Below are 15,107 nucleotides of genomic sequence, written 5' to 3' on the forward strand. Positions count from 1 at the left end.
AATATAGCAACTAACTTACAGAATTTAACAAAAATGTCAAACAAACAGTGGATTCAGAGGATATTTTGAAAAAGAGGCTATAATTTTTCAAAAAGAGAAAAGTTTTACATGGAAGATTATAAAGAAATGATGGGGAAAAATAAATTCCGGAGATGTACTAGAACACAGCACAGAATGTACTAAGGTAGGAAGTAATGGGATAAATTGGCCAATTTTTGCTGAATGCTCACATCAAACCAGCCACAGTATAGAACAGACATGTGCCAAGGCCCCCATCTTCCAGAAGCTGATATGTACATCTCTCACACTCTAAAATATAGGCAGTTTTCAGTTTCACTGATGACAGAATAAAGAGTGTGATGAAGTTGAATTCAAAAAAATTTTCCTCTTTGAGTGTACACTACTGTATTCTACTATACCAAAAAGTTAAGAGAAAAATTAAACAGAATTACCATATGACCCAGCAATTCCACCTCTAGGGAGATAGCCAAAAGAACTGAAAGCAGGGATTCAAACAGTACTTGCATACCAGTGTTCACAGGAGCATTATTCACAATAGCCAAAAGGTAGAAACAACCCGAATATCCATCAAGAGATGAACGGATAAAAAAAATGTGGTAAAGGCATACATGGAATATTATTCAGCCTTAAAAAGCAATGAAATTCTGATACATGTGACAACATGGATGAACCCTGAAAACATTATGCCAAGTGAAATAACACAAACACGAAAAGATGAATATTGTATGATCCCATTTAAATGAGATAACCTAGCATAAGCAAATTCATAGAAAGTATGATAAAGGTTTTACCAGGTGCTACAGGGAGGGGAAAGTTCTGGAAATGGGCAGTAGTGATGGCTGTACAACACTTTGAAAATACCTAAGGCCATAAGATTGTACACTGAAAAACAGTAAACAGTTATGTATGTTTCACCACCATTTTTTTTTAAAGGCTAAGAGCATGGACTCCAGAGCCAGATTACCAGAGTTCAAATCCCAGCTCTGCTAACTCAATAGCTGTGTGACCTTGGGTAAGTTACATAATTTGCATCTCAGATTCCTCACCATTATTAAAAGAGTAATAATAACAGTATCTATTCCTTATTATGAGGCTGCTGTGAAGACAAATGAAATAAAACATGAAAAGCACCAGGACAGGTGGACCACTGGTGGTCCAGTGGGTAAGACTCCACGTTCCCAACGCAGGGGGCCCGGGTTCAATTCCTGGTCAGGAAACTAGATCCCACATGCATGCCGCAACTAAGAGTTCGCATGCCGCAACAAAGATTCCGCATGCAGCTATGAAGATCCCGTGTGCGGCAACTAAGACACAGCGCAGCCAAAATGAATGAATGAATGGATGGCACCGAGACACAGCAAGCACTGTATCAATGTTGGCTGTATTATAAATGTCTGTGTGGGGGTCAAGTTGGGGGTGGGGGGGAGAATATACATGCTATAAATAAGTAAAGGACACATTTTCTACTTGTGCTTAGGATTTTATTATAGCAAAGATGAAACTATAGCCAAAGCAAAATTCTCCTCTAGTGAAGTATCTGAAAGCTTGATAGAAACACAGAAGTTCATGTGCACAAGAGTGGAACCCATCTTCAATTCTTTAGCTTTTCTTATTACATCCTCAGACAAGCTCTCTCTGTTAATGAGAGCCAACCAGGGAAAAATCATGTAGAGAAAAATATTTATTTTTCAAATTTTGTAGTGCAGAGAAAGACACATTAAGGGTGATTTGGATAGAGGGCTGTCTGGAAGCAAATGGATGAGTGAGAATGCCTTTCATTCATAGCTTCCCAGGGTTTCTACTCTGTCAGCTACTGTTCTAGGTACTGGAAATACACCTATGAATAAAATAAAGATCTTTGCCCTGTTGGAGCTTACAGCCTAGTGGAAGACTAAACATAACATGACAATTTTGAAGTGACAAATGCTGTGAAAAAAATTTTAAAGCCTCCCAAAAGTAGGAGAATGAGGGTAAATTGAAGCATCAAGCAGTCACAAAAAGCCTCATTATAAAGGTGAAACTTGAGCAAAGACTTGAAGGAGGTGAAGCAGTTACCCAAGCAGATACACAGGGCAGGGAACAGCCAGAGTAAAGGCCCACAGGAGAAGCCTGCCTAGCATGTTGAGGAACAATAAGGAAACCACTGTGGCTGAAGCAAGTGGGGAGAAGCAGTAAAAGTCTGAGAGGAAACAGAAGCCCTCTCAGTAATCTGTATTTCCCAACACAATTACCACCATTACATAATAATCTGCTTCCGTCAGTAATGATATAGCTGCACGGATCCAGTCATGCTTCCCACCCAGCTCTGACCATTTCTGGCACACAGCTGTGACAATGACAGCACCATAATCGGGGATGGCCAAGAGTAAGACAAAACTAACAAAGAAATCAAAGCCATGACTTTGGCTTCATGTTTAAATACTCTGTAACAATCTAACTGGGCCTAATACTATAAAAACACACAAAACCTTAATACTTGCTTTTCTTCAGCTGAGAGATTCAAGGATTACCATGCATAATTTCAAAGTATAAACCATTTATTCCAAACATTTGCCTTGCACTATATCACACCACTGTCATTAGAAAAACATCACAGGACCCATGCCCTATAAAGAAATACATGGCATGCACTTAAACTGAACACAATGAAGGCAACCCCTTAATTAAAACTTAACAAAAGAGTAATGTCACTCAAGGCCAAAATTTCAGTCCAATGAAAAACTAAGTCCAGTTAGCAAGAGACAATTTTAACAGACAAAAAACAGCAGCCGTCTTCTACTTAAAAGCTCCCTCTCAAAGCTCCACTAAAAAGGAAGGGACAAAAAGGCATACTCCCAAGAGGACAAAAAGACCAAGAGAAAAGCAGATGTAGGAATGATAATCTAGCAAGCAAAAACAAAAAACAGACAAAAAAGCCCCAAGCACTTGCAACGGAAGGAAGCTAAAGAGAAGCTTTCGCAACATAGAACCTGGAAAGGCTTAAGAAATGGAAGCAGCAATACCTTTAAAATTAAATTTAAAAACAACAGTGTTGACTGAAAACCTGTATAAAAGCAATCAGACCTCCCCCAGTCAGCATGCCAGGCAACCATCCCTCTCCAACAACAGCAGAAGACTGGTGATTTACTCTCAGGAGAGTTTGAGAAGAAGGGACTCTTAACCTAAGAAAGAAACAGGTAAGTAAAGGAGAGGATCGGTCTAACAGTCTCACATCCAACCAATAAGAGTTCAAAAAGAGAGAAAAAGTAAGTGGAACAAACTGTCAAAGAATTAACGCAAGAAAAGTTACAAGAACTCAAAGAGGTGAGTTCAGATTAAAAAGGTCATCAAGTGCAATAAACGTATTCACTGAAAATTAACACACACCTGCGCATATCCACTGTGAAATCTCAAAACACTGGGAATAAAGATTAGACCCTGTGTCTTCAAGAAAAAGTCACAAGAATTAATATAGCATCATTCTTCTCAACAGCAACACTGCAAGCTAGAAGACTATGAAGTAAAGCTTTCAAAATACAATTCTGAAGTAAAATGATTTGCAATCTAGACTTCTAAACCCACCAAACTACCAATGAAGTTTGAGTAGAACACTTGTAGACAAGCAAAAAATTGACATTCCATTTACCTTCTTGCTCATCAAACTAGCAGAAGAAATGTTTTACTAAAATAGGAATAAACCAAGTAATAGGAAGACTTAAGACAAGGAGAAAGACAAAGGGAATTCCCAGAATGATCATCGTGAAAGAAGTTCTAAGCTGAGCGCCTTAAAAAAAAAAAAAAAAAAACTAGTCTGGACTGGAGTAGGAAAGAACTCCAGAGGAAGGGATCCAAGAAGGAAATGAAACTGGCAGATTTTCTAATGGGTGAAAGCATACTGAGAGATTTATACTTCTGGAAAATCTGAAAATAAATTTTTAATAGTCACAAAGAAAACTTACAAAATGAAAAAAGGCAAGGGGACTATTAACTCCAAGGAAAATAAAAACTGGTAACATAATTATAGCACACTATTAACATGAGACACAATCACAGCACACCATTAGGCACAGGTAAAAATAAATTTGTATTTACACAGTCACAGCAATAATTTCTGATTAATAAAAAATTGACCTAAACTACACTATAAGGGAATAGGGGACCTGAAGTACATAAGAATTTAAATTTTATACCCATTGCCAATCTCTAATGGGCAATCAGTACGTATATGATATTTAACACTTAAAAATGAAGAAATAGCATAATGAGCATGTTTTTTGGAAATATGGAGATCTAAATCAAACAGCTAAAAGAAATGAAAGTGATTAGCTCTAAGGAGTAGTAAAGCGAGTGGAGAGATGAAGAAGGGAGAATGCTGGTTTTTATTTTAAGCTTTTTTTTTTTTTATGTATTACTTTGACAAAAATTTCTTTTAAAAATGGCTAGAATAAATGTTCCTTGCTGCACTGATTATAAACAGTAATTGTTAATGCAGAATTCCACTAAATTACAGACATTCCAAATAACACTTTTTACTATCAAAAATAATAACCACGGAGAAAGACAAAGTGACTTAATCAGAACAGGAAACAATCACATTGATAATTTAATGACTCAGGAGATTGAAAATCTGCTTCCTGTTAAAAAGTAGTGGAAATCAAAGTGTGTCAAAATCACGTCTAAAATAACAAATTCAAGAGATGCTCATCAGCTGTGAGCCAAAAATAATGTTTTTTCAAAGTAAAGGGCATACCTAACAACCTAAAAATATCAGAACTCTCAGTATTTTGTGCAGTTTTCAGCCTGAGCCTCTTGCTAGAAGGTAAAATGTCCCTACGCCATTCACCAGTGATGAAGGGCAAAACAGCAGTCACCTTTGGGGAGAAGTACTGACTGGGAGGGAGAGGAAGGAGCCCACGAGAGTGCTGTAGACGCTCGGTGGTGCTTACACAAGTGCACACATACAGAAAGATCTACCCAGCTGGACATTTAAGACTTGTGCATCCCACTCTACTTTAAGCCTCAAGGTAAAGAAAAAAGTTCATGCGGTGAGAAGCAGCAATCTCACTATGACATTTAAGGAACAAAAGTATTATAAAGTATAACAAAATAACTACAAATCAAAATGTCTGCCTTTAAGCTTTAAATCTCAGATTTATAAGCATTCTCAAGGTTAGGGGAAAGAGATGTCCATGGGCACTTAAAGACGAGCCTCCAATAAACGCCAGGACAATCAAACTTAACCTCTAATCACAATACATTTGCTGATCAATATATACTTTATAAGCAGTAGTCCCTCTCTGCACAAAAAGGAATTGGGTTTCTCAAAATGGAGTTAAACAGTCCAGATGGCAAATGTTACACAGGATTATAAACAACTAGGTATTCAGATTAGGTTACTTCTAAAGCCTCTTCCTAATTTTGAAATGCTGTAACTCTGTAAAACCAAGAACGCAATCTACCATCAGTATAACCTAATGTTTACCCCTTAATTGGGAAATTAAAGATACAGGAACAGCTTCAATCTAATAGATTGTCTGCTTATATATTTATTCTATCAAATTCCCTAGGGTATTAAAAAAATAAGGTACATGGCATGAGTTTTGGTTGAAGATTACCACAACACTACTGATATTAATAACTAATTTTTGAAAATGTTTTTGTATTTTATTTAAGCTGCATAAATCAAACTAAACATATTCAGAACCTTAAACAGCATCACATAATAAAAGTTAGTAGGGCTTCCCTGGTGGCGCAGTGGTTAAGAATCCACCTGCCAGGGCTTCCCTGGTGGCGCTGTGGTTGAGAGTCCGCCTGCCGATGCAGGGGACACGGGTTCGTGCCCCGGTCCGGGAAGATCCCACATGCCGCGGAGCGGCTGGGCCCGTGAGCCATGGCCGCTGAACCTGCGCATCCAGAGCCTGTGCTCCGCAGCGGGAGAGGTCACAACAGTGAGAGGCCCACGTACCGAAAAAAAAAAAAAAAACGAATCCACCTGCCAATGCAGGGGACACGTGTTGGAGTCCTGGTCCGGGAAGATCCCACATGCCGTGGAGCAACTAAGGCCACGAGCCACAACTACTGAAGCCCATGTGCCTAGAGCCCGTGCTCCACAAGAGAAGCCACCGCAATGAGGAGCCCGCACGCCGCAGTGAAGAGTAGCCCCCTCTCGCCGCAACTAGAGAAAGCCCCCGTGCAGCAACAAAGACCTAACGCAGCCAAAAAAAAAGTTAGTAGGTAAGTTTTCACTGAATAGAAATGTCAAAAAAGAGAATTCTCAAAACAAATTTTTTATCCTAATGGTTTCCTAACAAGACAAAAACCTATCTCTCAAATTCACTATAATTTGCCCGTTGGTATCACAGTTTTTTTATACAACTGCATGAGATGATTTTCACACAGTCCTTAATTAGTGATATCATTACCTTACTGATAAAATAAGCCTAGCACTGTTATTTTAGCGTAAGACTATACTTTCCAAAATGCTTAGTACTACATAAAAGAAAAATTCTAGAGAATTCTGACCTGACATTAATTTTTAAATGTATCATAAAAAATAATTTAAGTATAATTATTCTAGCTTTTTTTTCCCTTGAAAGTGGAAGCTTCCTAAAGTGAGAATAGATTTTTACTTCAAAACAGCCTATCAATCATAGCATATGAAAGGCCACAAAAATAAGTTGTTTGGGGACATCCCTGGTAGTACAGTGGTTAAGAATCTGCCTGCCAGTGCCAGGTACACGGGTTCGAGCCCTGGTCCGGGAAGATCCCACATGCCGTGGAGCAACTAAGCCCGTGTGCCACAACTACTGAGCCTGCGCTCTAGAGCCCGTGCGCCACAACTACTGAGCCTGCGCGCCACGACTACTGAAGCCTGCACTCTAGAGCCCACAAGCCACAACTACTGAGCCTGCAAGCTACAACTACTGAAGCCCACGCGCCTAGAGCCCGTGCTCTGCAATGAGAATCCACCGCAATGAGAAGCCCGTGCACCACAACGAAGAGTAGCCCCCGCTCACCGCAACTAGAGAAAGCCCACGCGCAGCAACGAAGACCCAACGCAGCCATAAATAAATAAATACGTACATAAATAAATACATAAAAAATAAATTGTTTTGCAAAATTCCTCAGATAATCAAGCTACCTTCATTCACAAGTCAGAGCAGTCATAGATTTTTCTTATTGTATTAACAAAATATGTCATCAAGGTAATCGTTACAAACCCTGTTGCAGGTCAGTTAGTTTTTTTCACATTAGGGAACGTAACATTACAAAGTTAATATTCATCCTACTGGATAATGCTGCCCTCAGTTGACCACTAACACTACTTACAGGTATTAATACAACTGGTATGTACCACACATGAGAATGCTGAGCGACATTAATCTCTTTAATGTACCAAATTTTCAATTAAGAAGTAGAAAAAAAGCTGACAAGCTCAATATAGGACACTGTTCATTTCATACAAAATAATATTAGGAGGTGTCATTTCTTTTGCATACTGTGTAAATAGAACCTACTAATCTGAGTAGTTATTAAATATTAATCTCATAACAAACTATAGATTTAAAAAATAACTTGGAAATCTATCATTTCCATTTACTCATGCTTGCATTTCACTGTCAAACAAATCCTACATAGGAAGCGATGTTTTCCATCAAGTATATCTGAAATTCCTAATTTCATAAATTCACTAGCCCCTGTTCAATTTCTTAACAAAATACAAGCCTCACCTTGCTCAAAGCATAGAGATCCAGAATTTTTCTCTCCACCACAGGGATCTTAAGGGTAGACCCCTGAAGCTCCCAAAATTTTGCTAGTTGATCCAAGAAGTCCAATCTCACTCTGGTCATTGCCTAAGATTATTAAAATATAGAAATGAGAGATAGGAATTAAGTTTTGGTGAAAGTAAATGAGTTTTACTTAACAAAGGTACTCATTTCTTTAAATAAATTCAGACTTCTCATTACTGCTTAGTCCAACCTTATAAGTCAATAAAAAAGAAGCAAAATACTTCTATTAAACTTTACTAAGACAAAAAAGTTACTCTAATATATGCGAAAAGTTCTCTTATTATCAACTAAAGCAATTTTTGATAAAAGTTAACTTTAATCTAATCAGAAAACTTAGTAAATCGAACTATTTTTTCTAAGCATTCTAAACCTGTCATTTCATCTAGAGATAATGTGCATACATCAAGTACACCAACTCTCCACCTCACTGATATTAAGATCCTCCATCAAGTATCTTATAAGAGACTAAAGGGGGGAAAAAAAGGTATTAAAATCTCAAAAAATAACTGTTTTAGGAGCATCAAGGAAAAAAAAACAAACTCAGCATGACACATTAAGCCCTAACTGTCTAAGATTTCTCTTTTGTACTCTGGAAGTTTTTTACCACATTGAAGAATCTTCTGAAAAATCTCAGAAACAGGAAGAACAACTATGTAAACAGATTTCAACTTAGAAGTTTAAGAGACATTCAAAATGTTTAAAGGGAGATCTTAATAAATCAGATTAAGAGTCCTAGAAAAGTTCTGTTAGAGCAAAAAACCAAACAAACATACAAAAAACACTTTTGAAAACTAGTTTTTTTAATAGAAGAATTTTTAAAACTATTTTCCAAAGACTACAAGATACAGAATCTTCCAACATTAACAAAAGAAAAATTTATCAGAATAATTGGCACTGAAGAAAGTAGAATTTAAGAATTCCAGTTCTGGGCTTCCCTGGTGGCGCAGTGGTTGGGAGTCCGCCTGTCGATGCAGGGGACATGGGTTCGTGCCCCGGTCCGGGAATATCCCACATGCCACAGAGCTGCTGGGCCCGTGAGCCATGGCCGCTGAGCCTTCGCGCCTGGAGCCTGTGCTCCGCAACGGGAGAGGCCACAACAGTGAGAGCCCCGCGTACCGCAAAAAAAAAAAAAAAAAAAAAAAGGAATTCCAGTTCTCTAAAGCTAAATACTGGATATTTCCACCATGAAAAACATGGCTACAGATAGTGTCTCACAACCCCAGTCAAGCAGAAAAAACTGTAATAACTACTATAAACATTTTTTTTAATCGGAAACTTCCTTCCATTCAGTCCCAATTAACATTAATTTTGAGCCCTGGTACATGAGCTTCTTAAAGTTCTCTACCTGGAGTCCTGATATAAAGAACAGATCAGGAGACAGAAACGGTGGTGTAACAACACTTACCTCAAGTTCATTCAGACGCTGGACTCTGGGAGTAAAACGGAAGCTTTTGACTTCACATGCAAATGGAGGCTGCCAATCCTAAATAGAAAAAATTTCTTCACCATGTTGGTTAACAAGCAAGGAATGCACTATTCATTCCCTTAATTTAAGGGGTGAGTTGCCGCAAATCAAGATGACAACAGATCAACTTACAAGTCTTCTTTAGTTAGAGACCAAAAGAATAATATTTAGATAGAATAATTTATTATTACCTATCTCTAACATTCTAATACTAAGCTTATTTTCTCCATTTTCTCCTCAAATCTCACAGTCCCATTATTTATATCTGACAATTACGCTTTCCCCAATTACTCAAGTGGAATGCAATAAGCTCATCTCGATACAGCATCTAGTAAACATCCAAGTTTATCAAAATAAAAAGAAAACAGAATTTGAAAGAAATAAAAAAAGGTAAAATTAAAGACCAGAAGGTAATGTTTTAAAAGTACTTATGTAATTGGACAATGTGTTTTTCCATTCATGTGGAATGTGACACAGCACTTTAAAGTCTATGTTATATAAATGTTTTGTTCAAAGCCCAGCTTCTGGGCACCCAAATTTTCTTTTTATTAAAATTTTTTTAAAGATTAGCAAACCCACAGAACAAGGACAATTTCCAGATTGGAGATGTGGTATAACTGAAATGTGACAGCTCATTTCAAGTAGAGTTCCAGAGACCATAGTTTGATTTAGCCTAAATAGTAATCTATTTAAAAATGTGAAAAGTAGTAAAAAATTTTTATCTTACCTTGGAAACTAAAGAAATCCACCAATATTGAAATTAAATTCTGCTTGTAAACAACATTTATTTTCAATAATAACATTGTGACGCAAAGAGAAGGTATATTATTTCAACCTTTTGTAAGTAACAAAAAGCTATACATATATATATATTTTTTTTTTTTTTTTAACTAGAAGGAACCTTGAATAGAATTTCTAATTCATTAAAGCAACAGAATAAATGAAAATATGGTTTAGGAAAAGCCTCAGTGCTTAAGGTTTTGTCAATATCAGGTAATCTTGATAGAAAAAGAATTAAATGAAAATAAATTTTTCATAAAAGAGTTAAGTGAACTTTGGGGAGGATGCCAATACACGTACCAACACTCATCATAGCAATTATTTGTTAATCCTTTGCTCGCAACTGATAGTCTGTAATCTTAATCAAATTCATTGAGCATAAGGGAAGTGGCTTGCCTGAGTTTTAGAAACAAATAGATTGATCTAGATTCAAAATCTACTTTGCCATTGCCCAAGATCACACATCTGATAAGTTATTTAACTTATCCAGACTTGTCGCATCTGTAAAATGACCTTATTTACCTACTGAGGCTTCAAAGAATATTAAATGAAAACATCTGTAAATGCTACACTAGCTGCTCCTCCTCCTCCCTCAATCTAAGCTCTTTTTATTCACTGTGGTAGTTTGCACACTTCTGTGGCAGTTTGTGGTGAGAGCAGAAGCTTTTTAAAATGCAACAAGGTGTAAAAGGACTGTATTTTATTTTATTACTAGTAGACAAAACATAAAGCAAGATATCCCTTTAAGGAGCACTAAGGCATGGTTCACAAACTTTAATGTTCATTAAGAATCAAGAGAGTACTTGCTAGAAAAGCAGTTTCTAGAACTTCCATATCCCGAAACTGATTCCAGTCTGGGAATGAGGCCTAGGGATCTGCATTTTCACAAGCATCCGGTCGACCCTAGTGCAGGTGGACCAGGAACATCATTTGGAAAGCACTGGACCTGACGGGTAGAGAAAAAAACCTTTTGACCTTGAGCAAACCCTCAACCTCTTGGGGCACTAATTCCCGCAAAACAAAGAGTAGTATCAGCTTTCCTCACCGTAAAGACTGAGAATCGTAACTAACCTAGAGGCAAACCCAGTTATGTGCAATAACTGCGATTCTTATGTTTGTAAGACTTCAACGTTTTCTTCCACCTCCATTACTGACAAATTTTTTTTAAACCTCTAGATGTTTAAAATAATTGCTGCTTTTTCCTTCTCCTCCCCCGGGAAGACTTTTTTTCACTGCAGCAGTAATCAGTCTGGGGTGCTTGTTTGGGGATACCACACCAAGGGACAGCTAGAGCTCAGATTACCATTTAAGAAACCTTAGCCCTGAGATGAGGCCTGCAGATACTTAATAAATCAAGCGTCAGCAAGGCTAGGAGAAAGCAAGAGCCGACGGAACGGCAGTTTTTCCTATCGCACTGTAACGAGGATTATACGCGAGGGTAGGGCTGTCGCGTCACGATACTTCAGTCACCTTACGGCCAACGAAAGGCCGAAAGCCTTTGTTACCCTTGCCCACAACCCAAGAGGGGAAGAAAAGTATCGGTTCCCAAGCTCTTGGCGGATAGGCCCCGGGACACGACTCTCTCGCGTCCACAGACGTGCCTACATAAGACCCCAAAGAAACCAAAGCGGAAACACGGAGAAACTTAAAGTCGAGGTGTCGAGAGACCAGGGCAAGCGAACGCGAAAGGGCAGCGGACCGGGAAGTCGAGCTAAGCCGATCAGACTCCAGTACCTTGGGCGGTCGGATTTTGCAGATGCCGGTTTTCTCCGCCAGGGGCCGGATGCGGCCGATGAAGCTGAGCGGGTCTGTGAACTCCTCCCAGCTGGGCTCAAAGACCGGGCACTCCGGAGGCGGCACGAACTCCGCCGCGTAGCCCCCCGGCCCCACGGCCGCCATGGTGGCACCGGGGGCCCACGGGGAGAAGGGCTGGCTGGGGCCCGGCGATCGCGCTCACGTCCCCTGACAGGGGCCGAAGCTCATCTTCTCGGACGACACCCGCTCAACACACGTACCCCAAAACCGCTTCCTCCTGCGTTTGTTATTGTTTCCTTCGGGGCTTTTCCTCTCGGGTCGGGGCTCACCGGAAGTCAGCGTGCGACCAAATCCCTCCGCCACCAGAAACAGGATCCCTCCGCAGCGACGTGTCGCCCCGCTGCGCGACCTTCCTTCCTCCTCCCTCCCCCGGCAACGCAGGTCGCTCCCTGGCTTCTCGTGCGCCCAAGTTCCGCGCTGCCGACGACTCCCGGCTGCACAGCCCGGCGGCCCACCCGCCCTTCCTACTGGGCGGTGGGGTAAGCGGCCGGACCGAGCGGGGCGCTCTTCCGGCGCGGAGGATGCGTAATGCGCCGGGGGCAGAGGTTCTACTTCCGGCGAGCGGAGCCCGATTCCTCCTTTGTGTACAAATGGACCGGAACGCAAGCAACCGGACCTCGCAGGGCTGCCTGTTTCAGCCTCCGTGTCTGTCTGTTTCCAGATAACTACCTTTTCCGGCATCGCTCTTTTTTTAGTCCTTTCACTGTTAGTGTCCTTTTCGAATAATCTCGTTCGGCCACTTTAATCCGCCCCATCTCCATAGCAACAGGTTCGGGTCCAGCCCACCCGCCCGAATCTCCCCGTGGGCCGGCCTTCGCCACCATCCGGGAATTGATTTCGTCCTCAGAGAAGCAACGGCTGTTGACCTTGCTTTTCCAACCGTTGAAGCCTTTCTCAGTTTTCAGTGACAGCTACGGCAGCTGTACTGGCCCTGCTTGTCGAACATCTCTGTGCCGGCGGGCGTAGACGCTTCCTCCCAAGTTGCTGAGAATGACGCAGAAAGTACTAAAGAAGAAACCGTGAAACAGTAGTTCTTGTATTATCTATTGGAAGGAAGACTTACTTCCCAGGGCTCGATCTCATGCTCCCTGTTCAATCTCAGCTTCCCCCAGGAGCTAAATTGCCAGCTATGGCTAATGACTGCCGAATCTGTACTTGCAGCTTGGACTCCTCTCCTGAGTTACAAGCCAGTACATCTAGCTACCTACTGGACAACTCGACTTTGGTAAACTAAATGTGCCTTGAACTCATAGTTCCCCACTGTTTTTTCAGTGTTTCCAGTTTCCACGGATGACTTCATTCATCTATTCAGTTGCCTGATCCAGAAATCCAGAAGTAATCCTTAAACTCTTGCTCTCTCACTACCCACATACAACCCTGTGTCAAGTCTGGAGATTCTATCATCTAAAAACCTTAAATCCACCCATGTCTCCATCCAAATTATCACGATCCTAATTTAAATTCTCTCTCCCCTGGACTGTGATAACAGCTCAGTTCTTGTCCCCTGTCATATCTCTTTCCACTCATTTATCAGGTTGCTTGGTCTAAAGTCCAGAATTCACCTCGTCACTTTTCATCTCCAAACTCAACTCCAGGGACTTCCCTGGCGGTCCAGTGGTTAAGACTCCGTGCTCCCAATGCAGGGGACATGGGTTTGATCCCTGGTCGGGGAACTAAGATCCCTGCAAGCCACATGGCAGGGCCAAAAACAAACCAAAACCAAAAAAAAAAAAAACAAACAAACTCGCCAACTCCAAACTCCTTTATTGTTTGCTGTCTTACCCCCAAGCTTCCTCTCTTAGCTTCTCCATGCAGTACAAAGAAATTTTTCTTTTTTTTTTGCTGCACGTGGGCCTCTCACTGTTGTGGCCTCTCCTGTTGCTGAGCACAGGCTCTGGACACGCAGGCTCAGCAGCCATGGCTCACGGGCCCAGCTGCTCCATGGCATGTGGGATCTTCCCCGACCGGGGCACGAACCCGTGTCCCCTGCATCGGCAGGCGGACTCTCAACCACTGCACTGCCAGGGAAGCCCCACAGAAACTTTTGTGGTGACTTCAATGCACCAGCTGGCTTTTTGTTCTAGTCAAGCCTTCAACTGATTGGATGAGGCCCACCCACATTATGGAGAGCAATCTGCTGTACTTAAAAGTTCATTGATTAGATGTTAATCTCATCCAAAAAAACACCCTCCGAGTTAACACATCACACACATTAACATAAATATATTTGATAAGTAATAACAATATTCTCCAAAAGAAATTTAGTGAAAAGAGTGGCATTGGTTTACAGTTTTTGAAATTAAAAAAAAATATTTAGCTTAGTGGCATCCAGCTAGATTCTCACATCTATTTCTGCCCTCAATCTGTTGTGATATGTTGTTTGGGTTAAAATATATGAAGAAAATCCAACACCACACAGGTGTGAATGGAAAAGGGACAAGTATTTTTTAAAATTTTAGCCTTTTCAAATCATTGTAATTTCTTTGAGGCTAGCAATGTGGAATCTAAAATTTTATCAATGAACTTTTTGTACTCTGTTGTATTAAAATGGTAGTCAACATTTGTCCTTGAATGGACTTTTTACCCAGTCATTTTGTAACATCATGCACTGATCATTTCAAAAATGTTGGTTCACTGAGTTATACAGATCTTCCAAATGTTGATGCATATCATATATTATTTTTTAAATCACAAAAATATTACCATTGAACTTATAAAAAAATTGGGAAGCTGTCAAACTCATACTGACAGAAACAAGTTTCCAAAATTACAATTTTCACTGGAAAAGCTCAAATATTCAATCAATAAATACCATCCATTGTTTCCACTGAAGAGATGGGCTCACATTGTTCATCTTCAAGAAAATGTCTGTCAAAAACCTAGATCTGAATAACTATAGTTTGTCTATTAGGCCTTCTGGTGTTCCATGGAAAAAATGGCTAGTTTAGCTTGTGTTTTCCCTTGAGCAAACACTCCCACTTCTGTGTGCAGAAGTACACCACGTGTACTTCCCATTTCATCACAGACTATTAGAAAAGACATGTATTAAAGAGTCAAGGTTTATTAAAATGTATCATTTTTACTGCTTCATCTGGTATTCTTAAGTAAAACTGGCTTTTTTTAAACCATGAGTGCATGTGATGAAGAACACTTCTACAGTGTGTTGGTGCCACTGTGATGTGTGTGTGCTACAGGACCAGCAATTTCACCCACCATCGCATTTGCACCATTGGGACAAATATCATTGGTGAAAAAGG

At 40.2% G+C, this 15,107-nt stretch overlaps 1 protein-coding gene across 3 annotated transcripts in view; it reads right to left on the bottom strand.

The window, feature by feature from the left end:
- Positions 1-12,414, bottom strand: part of KDM5A (lysine demethylase 5A) — an 85,313-nt gene extending 72,899 nt beyond the window's left edge. Inside the window, exons 1-3 of one of the 3 annotated variants that reach the window (XM_082634800.1) lie at positions 11,770-12,414; positions 9,196-9,273; positions 7,731-7,853 (exon numbers count right to left, since the gene is read on the bottom strand). In XM_082634800.1, the coding sequence (XP_082490926.1) occupies positions 7,731-7,853; positions 9,196-9,273; positions 11,770-11,934 (366 nt within the window). In that variant the 5' untranslated portion in view covers positions 11,935-12,414. The remainder of the gene's footprint in view (positions 1-7,730; positions 7,854-9,195; positions 9,274-11,769) is intronic. The other 2 variants (XM_082634799.1, XM_082634801.1) reach the window with 2 other exon arrangements.
- Positions 12,415-15,107: the final 2,693 nt, after the last annotated feature.

This window comes from Mesoplodon mirus, assembly GCF_964341445.2.
Source record: "Mesoplodon mirus genome assembly, chromosome: 11".
Lineage (NCBI taxonomy): Eukaryota > Metazoa > Chordata > Mammalia > Artiodactyla > Ziphiidae > Mesoplodon > Mesoplodon mirus.